The sequence below is a fragment of the Lonchura striata genome, chromosome 8 (assembly GCF_050655825.1).
Source record: "Lonchura striata isolate lonStrDom1 chromosome 8, ASM5065582v1, whole genome shotgun sequence".
Taxonomy (NCBI): Eukaryota; Metazoa; Chordata; class Aves; order Passeriformes; family Estrildidae; genus Lonchura; species Lonchura striata.
This window is the reverse complement of record NC_140710.1, coordinates 27,775,288-27,788,862: the sequence shown is the minus strand read 5'-3', so window position 1 is coordinate 27,788,862 and position 13,575 is coordinate 27,775,288. Positions and strand designations below refer to the sequence as shown.

The following is a 13,575-nucleotide window of genomic DNA, read 5'->3' as shown; positions in this document are numbered from 1 at the left end:
AAGCCCTTGGCGGCACTCGAGGGCTGTCTTGGGGCAGCTTCCTGCAGGTGGAGGAACCTCTGGAGGCTCGTCTCCACCACCAGGCTCGGGCTGTTCCCAGCTGGCACAAGCGGCACAGCGTCCTGGCTGTCCTGGCTGCTGTGGGATGACCACAGCTGGCTCCAGGACTCTTGCTGCCCCGCCAGCTGCTCCTGAGCAGGCTCCCCCGCATCGGGCTGGGCTCCCTTTTGGACTTTTGGGCTTTCCCCTGCCACGTCAAGGGTCAGGATTGCGCCCATGTTGTTGACATCCGTGAGTCCAAGGGAGCTGGGAGACCTGTCCACGGGCTCTGCTCCTTCCACAGCATGACAGGTCTCACTGAGCCTCTGCGAGGGATGGAGGCTGTCAGAGATAGCAGAGGCTCCTGGCAGGGTGCAGGATCTCTGACAGCCTGAGGTTCCTGCATGGATGGTGGTGGCTCCCCCCTGCTGTACCATCCTTACAGGCCTTGAGGATCTTCCAGGGATGGAAGATCTCGCTGGGAGCAGCCTCTGGGAGGGATGGAGGCTTCCGGAGGAGCTGTCCGAGCCACAGCAGGGCAGGTGGACTCGCTTCTGCAGCTCCTTCAGTTGTTTCCACAAGGCCTGCCACATCCCCGAGTAGAAGGGCGCACGTGTCCCGCTGCCATCCCAGAGCTGCAGCATCAGTTTCCACAGCTCCCGGGCCTCTGCCAGGCAGGGGCCGCAGCCGCAGGGGCTGCCCCGGGGGCTGGCGGGAGCACGCGGCCGCTTGCCAGGAGCGGCCCGAGGCCTGGGGAGCCTGGGAGCCGCAGGGGCTCCTCGCTTCCTCCGTGAGCCTCTGGGCCTGGCCCCGCGGCGCTTGCTCCTCTTTCCTGTCCGTGCCCGCCGGCTGCGTGGTTGCCGGTGGCCAAAGGCCCACCAGACAGCCACGGCGGCCAGCAGCAGGACAAGCGCAGTCATCAGGTCGCCGCTGTCACCCATGGCTCCAGCACGTGCCATCGCAACTGCACTGGCAGCTGCGGGCACCGGCCCCTTTTATGCAGCGACAGCGCGGTGATGTCGCAGCGATGTCACAGTGCTGCGGCCAGCACAGCCCTGGGACATCACAGCCCTGCCTCACGCCAGCGCTCTGCCCCTTTGTGCCATCACAGCCCTGCCTCGGCCCCGCCCTCCGCAGTGCCCCAGCAGGGATCAGGGGGCTCCCTATGGGCACTTGCCAGCTCTCTGGAGCAGAGTGCGTGGAAGAATCTTCTTTAAGAGGAGGGGAGTGTTGATGGTCTCACCTCCTTGCTGGCAGAGCATGGGACATGGATTGTCCAGTGTGACACTGCAAAGTCCTTGAGGAGGGCAAGCCCCGCTCAGCAACATCCAAGCCATCTGTGTGCTGTCTACCACATTCCCGTCCCCAATCCAAACCCAGCTCTTTGCCGCTCCCTGGGAAGGAAATGGATCCTATCCCATTGAAAACCAATACATCAGCCCATTCTTCAGCCAGCACACCCTTTCTCTGTGTGTCTCACACCTGGACACCAGCTCCAGATGTATTCTGTGAGGGACAGGATCAAAACTCCGCTTAAAACCCTGAAATAGAACCTGCTTTGCCTTCCCATCATCCATGAGACGGGTGACCTCATGGTCGTGGCACAGTCATTCAGACAGGAATTTCCCTGACTGCGGACTCATGACTGACACCCTGAAAGGTTTCAAGCACCTGCATTTTATTATTTCCCACTACAAACGTTTATACCCTTTTCCCCCACATGCGTAATATCTGTGTGCCCTTTTACTCTTTTGTGGTTGGTCAATAAACATCAGCATTCCGTGCTTCTTTTCCTTCAGTGCTGTTCACCTGTCTTCTACAGCTGCACTCCATTAGGGATGAGGCTGGGCCGCAGCCCCATTCCCTGCGTCCCATAATCTGTTCTACATTCCCCTCCGTTATCTCACGCTGCCCTGTCCTGGTGCTGGCACTGTCCTTCCGTCACTTCCCAGTAGCGCCAATGATGGCCTTTCCCGCTATCAAGATCAGATGATCAGGGCTGGAGTTTCCTGGAGAGTCCAATCCCTTCCTGTCAAATCAGGTAGAGCTGTGGAACACTGAGCCAGCATGGACCTCCTTGTCTTTCAGGGCCTTGGGCAGAGGATTTAGGGGCTTCCTGTTGGGACATATTGGGATGAATCCCATTGTCCTTGGCTTGTAAGATAAGCATGTATTCTATTTGCCATCTGTTGGAGGTTTGGCTGTTTTCTTATCTCTTCCAAGAACAATGTCTCCCTTCGGGGAGGTATCTTCTGCTGATAGACCATTGAATGACTCACTGCATGATTGGTAAAATCGCACCATCCCATTGCGAGATGCTCCACCCAGATGGACAAGCCAAGCATTCCTACCTGCATAAAATCAGCACTTTTTGGGACACCACGGCAGCCCTTTGTTGGATTCCCAGAGGAGCGGCTTTCTTCTCTGCTCGGTTCCCAGAGGAAGACCAGACCCAACTACTACCAGACCTTCAGAGAAAACTCCACCCTTCTACAGATCACGGCTTTAGCAGCATTTCATCTGCCACTCCAGGAATTAAGAAGCAGGGAAGGTTTTAACCCCATCTGGTGTTTAACTGGTCCCGGGGAAGGAGACCTGAAGGAAATCCATGACTGGATTCAGAAAAAAGATCTCTAGATGCCAAGGAGATATTCAATGATGCACCTTGGAGTTAATTTTTGGGATTTTCATTTTTCTGGAGCAGTAAATTAGGATGTTGCTGGAGGTTTCTGGTGGTGTTCCCAACAGGGCAGCCATTTGGTGCAGCCCATGAAGCTGGCATCACGGTCCATGCGGGTATAGGACAGATCCTTGTGTTCTGCTTCTTTCCCTCTCTACTCCCCAGTGCCACCAGCTCCCCCCGGCAATGAGGGGGCTCCGAGCTGAGCGAGGGCAGTGCAAGGTGCAGCAGCTCAAGGATCCACTCCCTGTGCATTTCCCGGGAAAGGGCTGCCCTGGGCCTTGTCACGGACAGAGGGAGGGACCCCTTCATCTGCTAAGTCTGACCCTTCTGCCCCAGCCTTGCTTGGTTCCATTCATGTGCCTCCCGCGAGGTACGATCTGCACACAGATCCTGGTTCTGATCCTTGGAGCCACCGCACTGTTTTTCCTGGATTTTAGCCAGGGCTTCTCCTGTGTAAGGGATAGGGATATGTAGGAGGAGCCTGTTGGGCTCTCCCCCCACCCACCACCGTTAGAAGTTTCAGGCCTCCCAAGGACTCCTGTGTCTCCTTTTTCCCCACCAATATCCCTCTTCAGATGAAGTTGCTGACAACGACCAGCCTTGACACATCAAAATGTGTTTGCTGTTTTATTATTTGGGTCCTCACTCCTGCGTGGGACTCGGTGAGTGGGTGCTGCAGAGGCTCCGGCAAGGCATCAAAAACGCCGGCCCCACACCCAAGGGTGGTGCGAGATCTCCTGCAGCTCCGGCCTGTCCGCGGGGTGCTTGGCCAAACACCATTGGATCAGGTGCTGGAGCTCTGGGGAGAGAAGCCAGAAAGCGCCGGTCACCGGCAGAGTCTCCTGCCCAGCTGCCCCCGTCACCTGCGGGGCCCGGGCCGCGCCGCGAGCGCCCTGGGCCGTGCCGGGCTGCGTGCCGCCGCCTGCCAAAGCCCGCCGTCGTGAGGCCAGACACCAACCTGGAGAGAGCTGCCGCCGGAAGGAGAGCTTGCCCAGCACGATGTCATGGTCGTCCTGGAAGGGGAGGCTCCCGCAGACCATGACGTACAGCAGCACGCCCAGGGACCAGACGGTGGCCGCATGGCCGTGGTAGCAGCCGAGCCAGATCCACTCGGGCGGGCTGTACTCGCGCGTTCCTAGGGGAGACAGGCGGCGCTGGCCGGGCGCAGGCTGCTGCCTTCCAGAGCCCGGCGCCAGCCTCCTGGCCGAGGCAGGGGCTGCACCTGCGGCCACAGCTTCCCCCCGAGGCCACCCCGCATCCCCCGGCCAGCTGGCCAAAGGCACGAAACCATTCCGCGAGGCCAAGAAGGCCAGCGGAGCAGCCCAGGCCCTCGTGGGCCCGCTGAGCCCAGGGGCCGGGAGCCGCTTTTGCCGCCCCTCTGTCGGCAGGGCCGGCGGCCGGCTCCTGGGGCTCGGCATCCGCCCCGTGCCAAAGGGCGGCCGGCTGAAGGCCACAGCCCGCGGCCCAGGAGGGAAGGGGGCTGTGCAGTGCCTGGCACCGGGAGCAGGGCCCAGGCCATGGCTCACCGGCAAAGCCCGTGAAGGCCCGCTCCTGGAGGAAGGTGCCGCAGCCAAAGTCGATGAGCTTCAGGTCGCCGCTGTCCGGGTCCACGAGGAGGTTCTCCGGCTTGATGTCCCGGTGCAGGACGCCGCAGGCGGTGCAGTGCCGCACGGCCTCCAGCACCTGGCAGAAAAGCCAGCGCGCCTGCTCCTCGCACAGGAAGCCCTGGTCCTGCTCCTCCAGGAACTCCAGGAGATCCCGTGATGCCCCCGGACGCTCCAGCACCAGGATGAAGCTATCTGGCAGCTCAAACCAGTCCAGGAGCTGGATGATGTTGCGGCAGCCAGAGCCCACCTTCTCCATTAGCACCACCTCCAAGGGCACGCGGGTGCCGTCGGGCTGTGAGCAGGAGAAAATCAGCGCCTCCGGCAGGTGCTGCTGCTGCTGCTGCTGCTGCTGCTGCGGCGGCCCTGGGGCTGCGCTGCGCCCTGCCCGGGATGCCCCAGGGTCCCCGGGCACAGCCTCCCAGGCGCTTGCACTTCCCCCCACTCGGGGGATGCTCGGGGGGCCCCTGCCCGGCCCCAGCAGCGCTGTTGGCCGTGCCCGGGCCCGCGGGGCTGCGGCTCCGCACGCCGAGCCCGCCCCGGGATTCTCCCTGCCCGCCGCGCCCCGCTCTGTCCCGCTGGCCCCGCTCGCTCACCAGCTCGTCCCACTGCAGGACGCTCTCCCGGTCCACGCGTTTGATGGCCACCTGCGAGCCACGGAGAGAGGAGGGCTGAGCTCCAGCCCTGCCGCTCCCCGCCGCTGCCCCTCCTGCCCCGCCCGGCCGCGGCGGCCACTCACCGGGCTCCCGTCCGAGAGGCGGATGCCCGAGAAGACGGTGCCGAAGCCGCCGCTGCCCAGCTGCGGGCCCAGCAGGTACCGCTCCTGCCGCTGCCTCCTTTGCCCTGCGGCCGAGAGAAGCCGTCAGCCTGGCGCCCAGAACCCCCCGCAAGTGCCCGCGAGTGAAGCGGGCCGGGCCCCCGCGGCCGCCGCGCTCTCACCTGCTTCGTGCTGCGCGCCGGGCAGCGGCCACGGCCCTGCAGCCGCCGGGCTGGCGAGCGGCGGAGCCGGGCCGGGGCAGCGCGCACAGGCGGCTGCGGCAGCCCCGGGGCAGCGGGCCGGGGCGGCACCGTCGCTGTCCCCGGCGGCGTGCGCTGGGCTCCGCTCCTGCCGACGGCCGGGGCTGCAGCCCGAGCCTTGGCCCAGGGGAGTCCCGGGAGCGGCTGCAAAGCAGACAGGGCTTGTTCACGCCGTGCATCGCAGGCACTGCAAACAGCCGGCGACTCGGCTGCTCTCGGGGGCCCTGGCCTGGCCTGACCGCGCCCCTGCATTGCCCCGGGGGAGCCTCAGGCAGCTCCTCGGGAGATCTCACCTGCTGCTAGAAAGCCCTTGGCAGCACTCGAGGGCTGTCTTGGGGCAGCTTCCTGCAGGTGGAGGAACCTCTGGAGGCTCGTCTCCACCACCAGGCTCGGGCTGTTCCCAGCTGGCACAAGCGGCACAGCGTCCTGGCTGTCCTGGCTGCTGTGGGATGACCACAGCTGGCTCCAGGACTCTTGCTGCCCCGCCAGCTGCTCCTGAGCAGGCTCCCCCGCATCGGGCTGGGCTCCCTTTTGGACTTTTGGGCTTTCCCCTGCCACGTCAAGGGTCAGGATTGCGCCCATGTTGTTGACATCCGTGAGTCCAAGGGAGCTGGGAGACCTGTCCACGGGCTCTGCTCCTTCCACAGCATGACAGGTCTCACTGAGCCTCTGCGAGGGATGGAGGCTGTCAGAGATAGCAGAGGCTCCTGGCAGGGTGCAGGATCTCTGACAGCCTGAGGTTCCTGCATGGATGGTGGTGGCTCCCCCCTGCTGTACCATCCTTACAGGCCTTGAGGATCTTCCAGGGATGGAAGATCTCGCTGGGAGCAGCCTCTGGGAGGGATGGAGGCTTCCGGAGGAGCTGTCCGAGCCACAGCAGGGCAGGTGGACTCGCTTCTGCAGCTCCTTCAGTTGTTTCCACAAGGCCTGCCACATCCCCGAGTAGAAGGGCGCACGTGTCCCGCTGCCATCCCAGAGCTGCAGCATCAGTTTCCACAGCTCCCGGGCCTCTGCCAGGCAGGGGCCGCAGCCGCAGGGGCTGCCCCGGGGGCTGGCGGGAGCACGCGGCCGCTTGCCAGGAGCGGCCCGAGGCCGGGGGAGCCTGGGAGCCGCAGGGGCTCCTCGCTTCCTCCGTGAGCCTCTGGGCCTGGCCCCGCGGCGCTTGCTCCTCTTTCCTGTCCGTGCCCGCCGGCTGCGTGGTTGCCGGTGGCCAAAGGCCCACCAGACAGCCACGGCGGCCAGCAGCAGGACAAGCGCAGTCATCAGGTCGCCGCTGTCACCCATGGCTCCAGCACGTGCCATCGCAACTGCACTGGCAGCTGCGGGCACCGGCCCCTTTTATGCAGCGACAGCGCGGTGATGTCGCAGCGATGTCACAGTGCTGCGGCCAGCACAGCCCTGGGACATCACAGCCCTGCCTCACGCCAGCGCTCTGCCCCTTTGTGCCATCACAGCCCTGCCTCGGCCCCGCCCTCCGCAGTGCCCCAGCAGGGATCAGGGGGCTCCCTATGGGCACTTGCCAGCTCTCTGGAGCAGAGTGCGTGGAAGAATCTTCTTTAAGAGGAGGGGAGTGTTGATGGTCTCACCTCCTTGCTGGCAGAGCATGGGACATGGATTGTCCAGTGTGACACTGCAAAGTCCTTGAGGAGGGCAAGCCCCGCTCAGCAACATCCAAGCCATCTGTGTGCTGTCTACCACATTCCCGTCCCGAATCCAAACCCAGCTCTTTGCCGCTCCCTGGGAAGGAAATGGATCCTATCCCATTGAAAACCAATACATCAGCCCATTCTTCAGCCAGCACACCCTTTCTCTGTGTGTCTCACACCTGGACACCAGCTCCAGATGTATTCTGTGAGGGACAGGATCAAAACTCCGCTTAAAACCCTGAAATAGAACCTGCTTTGCCTTCCCATCATCCATGAGACGGGTGACCTCATGGTCGTGGCACAGTCATTCAGACAGGAATTTCCCTGACTGCGGACTCATGACTGACACCCTGAAAGGTTTCAAGCACCTGCATTTTATTATTTCCCACTACAAACGTTTATACCCTTTTCCCCCACATGCGTAATATCTGTGTGCCCTTTTACTCTTTTGTGGTTGGTCAATAAACATCAGCATTCCGTGCTTCTTTTCCTTCAGTGCTGTTCACCTGTCTTCTACAGCTGCACTCCATTAGGGATGAGGCTGGGCCGCAGCCCCATTCCCTGCGTCCCATAATCTGTTCTACATTCCCCTCCGTTATCTCACGCTGCCCTGTCCTGGTGCTGGCACTGTCCTTCCGTCACTTCCCAGTAGCGCCAATGATGGCCTTTCCCGCTATCAAGATCAGATGATCAGGGCTGGAGTTTCCTGGAGAGTCCAATCCCTTCCTGTCAAATCAGGTAGAGCTGTGGAACACTGAGCCAGCATGGACCTCCTTGTCTTTCAGGGCCTTGGGCAGAGGATTTAGGGGCTTCCTGTTGGGACATATTGGGATGAATCCCATTGTCCTTGGCTTGTAAGATAAGCATGTATTCTATTTGCCATCTGTTGGAGGTTTGGCTGTTTTCTTATCTCTTCCAAGAACAATGTCTCCCTTCGGGGAGGTATCTTCTGCTGATAGACCATTGAATGACTCACTGCATGATTGGTAAAATCGCACCATCCCATTGCAAGATGCTCCACCCAGATGGACAAGCCAAGCATTCCTACCTGCATAAAATCAGCACTTTTTGGGACACCACGGCAGCCCTTTGTTGGATTCCCAGAGGAGCGGCTTTCTTCTCTGCTCGGTTCCCAGAGGAAGACCAGACCCAACTACTACCAGACCTTCAGAGAAAACTCCACCCTTCTACAGATCACGGCTTTAGCAGCATTTCATCTGCCACTCCAGGAATTAAGAAGCAGGGAAGGTTTTAACCCCATCTGGTGTTTAACTGGTCCCGGGGAAGGAGACCTGAAGGAAATCCATGACTGGATTCAGAAAAAAGATCTCTAGATGCCAAGGAGATATTCAATGATGCACCTTGGAGTTAATTTTTGGGATTTTCATTTTTCTGGAGCAGTAAATTAGGATGTTGCTGGAGGTTTCTGGTGGTGTTCCCAACAGGGCAGCCATTTGGTGCAGCCCATGAAGCTGGCATCACGGTCCATGCGGGTATAGGACAGATCCTTGTGTTCTGCTTCTTTCCCTCTCTACTCCCCAGTGCCACCAGCTCCCCCCGGCAATGAGGGGGCTCCGAGCTGAGCGAGGGCAGTGCAAGGTGCAGCAGCTCAAGGATCCACTCCCTGTGCACTTCCCGGGAAAGGGCTGCCCTGGGCCTTGTCACGGACAGAGGGAGGGACCCCTTCATCTGCTAAGTCTGACCCTTCTGCCCCAGCCTTGCTTGGTTCCATTCATGTGCCTCCCGCGAGGTACGATCTGCACACAGATCCTGGTTCTGATCCTTGGAGCCACCGCACTGTTTTTCCTGGATTTTAGCCAGGGCTTCTCCTGTGTAAGGGATAGGGATATGTAGGAGGAGCCTGTTGGGCTCTACCCCCACCCACCACCGTTAGAAGTTTCAGGCCTCCCAAGGACTCCTGTGTCTCCTTTTTCCCCACCAATATCCCTCTTCAGATGAAGTTGCTGACAACGACCAGCCTTGGCACATCAAAATGTGTTTGCTGTTTTATTATTTGGGTCCTCACTCCTGCGTGGGACTCGGTGAGTGGGTGCTGCAGAGGCTCCGGCAAGGCATCAAAAACGCCGGCCCCACACCCAAGGGTGGTGCGAGATCTCCTGCAGCTCCGGCCTGTCCGCGGGGTGCTTGGCCAAACACCATTGGATCAGGTGCTGGAGCTCTGGGGAGAGAAGCCAGAAAGCGCCGGTCACCGGCAGAGTCTCCTGCCCAGCTGCCCCCGTCACCTGCGGGGCCCGGGCCGCGCCGCGAGCGCCCTGGGCCGTGCCGGGCTGCGTGCCGCCACCTGCTAAAGTCCGTCGTCGTGAGGCCAGACACCAACCTGGAGAGAGCTGCCGCCGGAAGGAGAGCTTGCCCAGCACGATGTCATGGTCGTCCTGGAAGGGGAGGCTCCCGCAGACCATGACGTACAGCAGCACGCCCAGGGACCAGACGGTGGCCGCATGGCCGTGGTAGCAGCCGAGCCAGATCCACTCGGGCGGACTGTACTCACGCGTTCCTAGGGGAGACAGGCGGCGCTGGCCGGGCGCAGGCTGCTGCCTTCCAGAGCCCGGCGCCAGCCTCCTGGCCCAGGCAGGGGCTGCACCCGCGGCCACAGCTTCTCCCCCGAGGCCACCCCGCATCCCCCGGCCAGCTGGCCAAAGGCACGAAACCATTCCGCGAGGCCAAGAAGGCCTGCGGAGCAGCCCAGGCCCTCGTGGGCCCGCTGAGCCCAGGGGCCGGGAGCCGCTTTTGCCGCCCCTCTGTCGGCAGGGCCGGCGGCCGGCTCCTGGGGCACGGCACCCGCCCCGTGCCAAAGGGCGGCCGGCTGAAGGCCACAGCCCGCGGCCCAGGAGGGAAGGGGGCTGTGCAGTGCCTGGCACCGGGAGCAGGGCCCAGGCCATGGCTCACCGGCAAAGCCCGTGAAGGCCCGCTCCTGGAGGAAGGTGCCGCAGCCAAAGTCGATGAGCTTCAGGTCGCCGCTGTCCGGGTCCACGAGGAGGTTCTCCGGCTTGATGTCCCGGTGCAGGACGCCGCAGGCGGTGCAGTGCCGCACGGCCTCCAGCACCTGGCAGAAAAGCCAGCGCGCCTGCTCCTCGCACAGGAAGCCCTGGTCCTGCTCCTCCAGGAACTCCAGGAGATCCCGTGATGCCCCCGGACGCTCCAGCACCAGGATGAAGCTATCTGGCAGCTCAAACCAGTCCAGGAGCTGGATGATGTTGCGGCAGCCAGAGCCCACCTTCTCCATTAGCACCACCTCCAAGGGCACGCGGGTGCCGTCGGGCTGTGAGCAGGAGAAAATCAGCGCCTCCGGCAGGTGCTGCTGCTGCTGCTGCTGCTGCTGCGGCGGCCCTGGGGCTGCGCTGCGCCCTGCCCGGGATGCCCCAGGGTCCCCGGGCACAGCCTCCCAGGCGCTTGCACTTCCCCCCACTCGGGGGATGCTCGGGGGGCCCCTGCCCGGCCCCAGCAGCGCTGTTGGCCGTGCCCGGGCCCGCGGGGCTGCGGCTCCGCACGCCGAGCCCGCCCCGGGATTCTCCCTGCCCGCCGCGCCCCGCTCTGTCCCGCTGGCCCCGCTCGCTCACCAGCTCGTCCCACTGCAGGACGCTCTCCCGGTCCACGCGTTTGATGGCCACCTGCGAGCCACGGAGAGAGGAGGGCTGAGCTCCAGCCCTGCCGCTCCCCGCCGCTGCCCCTCCTGCCCCGCCCGGCCGCGGCGGCCACTCACCGGGCTCCCGTCCGAGAGGCGGATGCCCGAGAAGACGGTGCCGAAGCCGCCGCTGCCCAGCTGCGGGCCCAGCAGGTACCGCTCCTGCCGCTGCCTCCTTTGCCCTGCGGCCGAGAGAAGCCGTCAGCCTGGCGCCCAGAACCCCCCGCAAGTGCCCGCGAGTGAAGCGGGCCGGGCCCCCGCGGCCGCCGCGCTCTCACCTGCTTCGTGCTGCGCGCCGGGCAGCGGCCACGGCCCTGCAGCCGCCGGGCTGGCGAGCGGCGGAGCCGGGCCGGGGCAGCGCGCACAGGCGGCTGCGGCAGCCCCGGGGCAGCGGGCCGGGGCGGCACCGTCGCTGTCCCCGGCGTCGTGCGCTGGGCTCCGCTCCTGCCGACGGCCGGGGCTGCAGCCCGAGCCTTGGCCCAGGGGAGTCCCGGGAGCGGCTGCAAGGCAGACAGGGCTTGTTCACGCCATGCCATCGCAGGCACTGCAAACAGCCGGCGACTCGGCTGCTCTCGGGGGCCCTGGCCTGGCCTGGCCGCGCCCCTGCATTGCCCCGGGGGAGCCTCAGGCAGCTCCTCAGGAGATCTCACCTGCTGCTAGAAAGCCCTTGGCGGCACTCGAGGGCTGTCTTGGGGCAGCTTCCTGCAGGTGGAGGAACCTCTGGAGGCTCGTCTCCACCACCAGGCTCGGGCTGTTGCCCGCTGGCACAAGCGGCACAGCGTCCTGGCTGTCCTGGCTGCTGTGGGATGACCACAGCTGGCTCCAGGACTCTTGCTGCCCCGCCAGCTGCTCCTGAGCAGGCTCCCCCGCATCGGGCTGGGCTCCCTTTTGGACTTTTGGGCTTTCCCCTGCCACGTCAAGGGTCAGGATTGCGCCCATGTTGTTGACATCCGTGAGTCCAAGGGAGCTGGGAGACCTGTCCACGGGCTCTGCTCCTTCCACAGCATGACAGGTCTCACTGAGCCTCTGCGAGGGATGGAGGCTGTCAGAGATAGCAGAGGCTCCTGGCAGGGTGCAGGATCTCTGACAGCCTGAGGTTCCTGCATGGATGGTGGTGGCTCCCCCCTGCTGTACCATCCTTACAGGCCTTGAGGATCTTCCAGGGATGGAAGATCTCGCTGGGAGCAGCCTCTGGGAGGGATGGAGGCTTCCGGAGGAGCTGTCCGAGCCACAGCAGGGCAGGTGGACTCGCTTCTGCAGCTCCTTCAGTTGTTTCCACAAGGCCTGCCACATCCCCGAGTAGAAGGGCGCACGTGTCCCGCTGCCATCCCAGAGCTGCAGCATCAGTTTCCACAGCTCCCGGGCCTCTGCCAGGCAGGGGCCGCAGCCGCAGGGGCTGCCCCGGGGGCTGGCGGGAGCACGCGGCCGCTTGCCAGGAGCGGCCCGAGGCCGGGGGAGCCTGGGAGCCGCAGGGGCTCCTCGCTTCCTCCGTGAGCCTCTGGGCCTGGCCCCGCGGCGCTTGCTCCTCTTTCCTGTCCGTGCCCGCCGGCTGCGTGGTTGCTGGTGGCCAAAGGCCCACCAGACAGCCACGGCGGCCAGCAGCAGGACAAGCGCAGTCATCAGGTCGCCGCTGTCACCCATGGCTCCAGCACGTGCCATCGCAACTGCACTGGCAGCTGCGGGCACCGGCCCCTTTTATGCAGCGACAGCGCGGTGATGTCGCAGTGATGTCACAGTGCTGCGGCCAGCACAGCCCTGGGACATCACAGCCCTGCCTCACGCCAGCGCTCTGCCCCTTTGTGCCATCACAGCCCTGCCTCGGCCCCGCCCTCCGCAGTGCCCCAGCAGGGATCAGGGGGCTCCCTATGGGCACTTGCCAGCTCTCTGGAGCAGAGTGCGTGGAAGAATCTTCTTTAAGAGGAGGGGAGTGTTGATGGTCTCACCTCCTTGCTGGCAGAGCATGGGACATGGATTGTCCAGTGTGACACTGCAAAGTCCTTGAGGAGGGCAAGCCCCGCTCAGCAACATCCAAGCCATCTGTGTGCTGTCTACCACATTCCCGTCCCGAATCCAAACCCAGCTCTTTGCCGCTCCCTGGGAAGGAAATGGATCCTATCCCATTGAAAACCAATACATCAGCCCATTCTTCAGCCAGCACACCCTTTCTCTGTGTGTCTCACACCTGGACACCAGCTCCAGATGTATTCTGTGAGGGACAGGATCAAAACTCCGCTTAAAATCCTGAAATAGAACCTGCTTTGCCTTCCCATCATCCATGAGACGGGTGACCTCATGGTCGTGGCACAGTCATTCAGACAGGAATTTCCCTGACTGCGGACTCATGACTGACACCCTGAAAGGTTTCAAGCACCTGCATTTTATTATTTCCCACTACAAACGTTTATACCCTTTTCCCCCACATGCGTAATATCTGTGTGCCCTTTTACTCTTTTGTGGTTGGTCAATAAACATCAGCATTCCGTGCTTCTTTTCCTTCAGTGCTGTTCACCTGTCTTCTACAGCTGCACTCCATTAGGGATGAGGCTGGGCCGCAGCCCCATTCCCTGCGTCCCATAATCTGTTCTACATTCCCCTCCGTTATCTCACGCTGCCCTGTCCTGGTGCTGGCACTGTCCTCCCGTCACTTCCCAGTAGCGCCAATGATGGCCTTTCCCGCTATCAAGATCAGATGATCAGGGCTGGAGTTTCCTGGAGAGTCCAATCCCTTCCTGTCAAATCAGGTAGAGCTGTGGAACACTGAGCCAGCATGGACCTCCTTGTCTTTCAGGGCCTTGGGCAGAGGATTTAGGGGCTTCCTGTTGGGACATATTGGGATGAATCCCATTGTCCTTGGCTTGTAAGATAAGCATGTATTCTATTTGCCATCTGTTGGAGGTTTGGCTGTTTTCTTATCTCTTCCAAGAACAATGTCTCCCTTCGGGG

General features: G+C 62.6%; 1 protein-coding gene across 1 annotated transcript; it reads right to left on the bottom strand.

The window, feature by feature from the left end:
* Positions 1 to 895: 895 nt before the first annotated feature.
* LOC144246778 (serine/threonine-protein kinase pim-1-like) lies at positions 896 to 4,673 on the bottom strand. The gene is made up of 2 exons (XM_085586631.1): positions 4,249 to 4,673; positions 896 to 3,857 (listed from the first exon to the last, which is right to left on the bottom strand). Exons 1-2 carry the CDS (start codon positions 4,583 to 4,585, stop codon positions 3,418 to 3,420), a joined length of 777 nt encoding a protein of 258 aa, XP_085442757.1. The 5' UTR covers positions 4,586 to 4,673; the 3' UTR covers positions 896 to 3,417.
* Between the last annotated feature and the right edge of the window lie 8,902 nt (positions 4,674 to 13,575).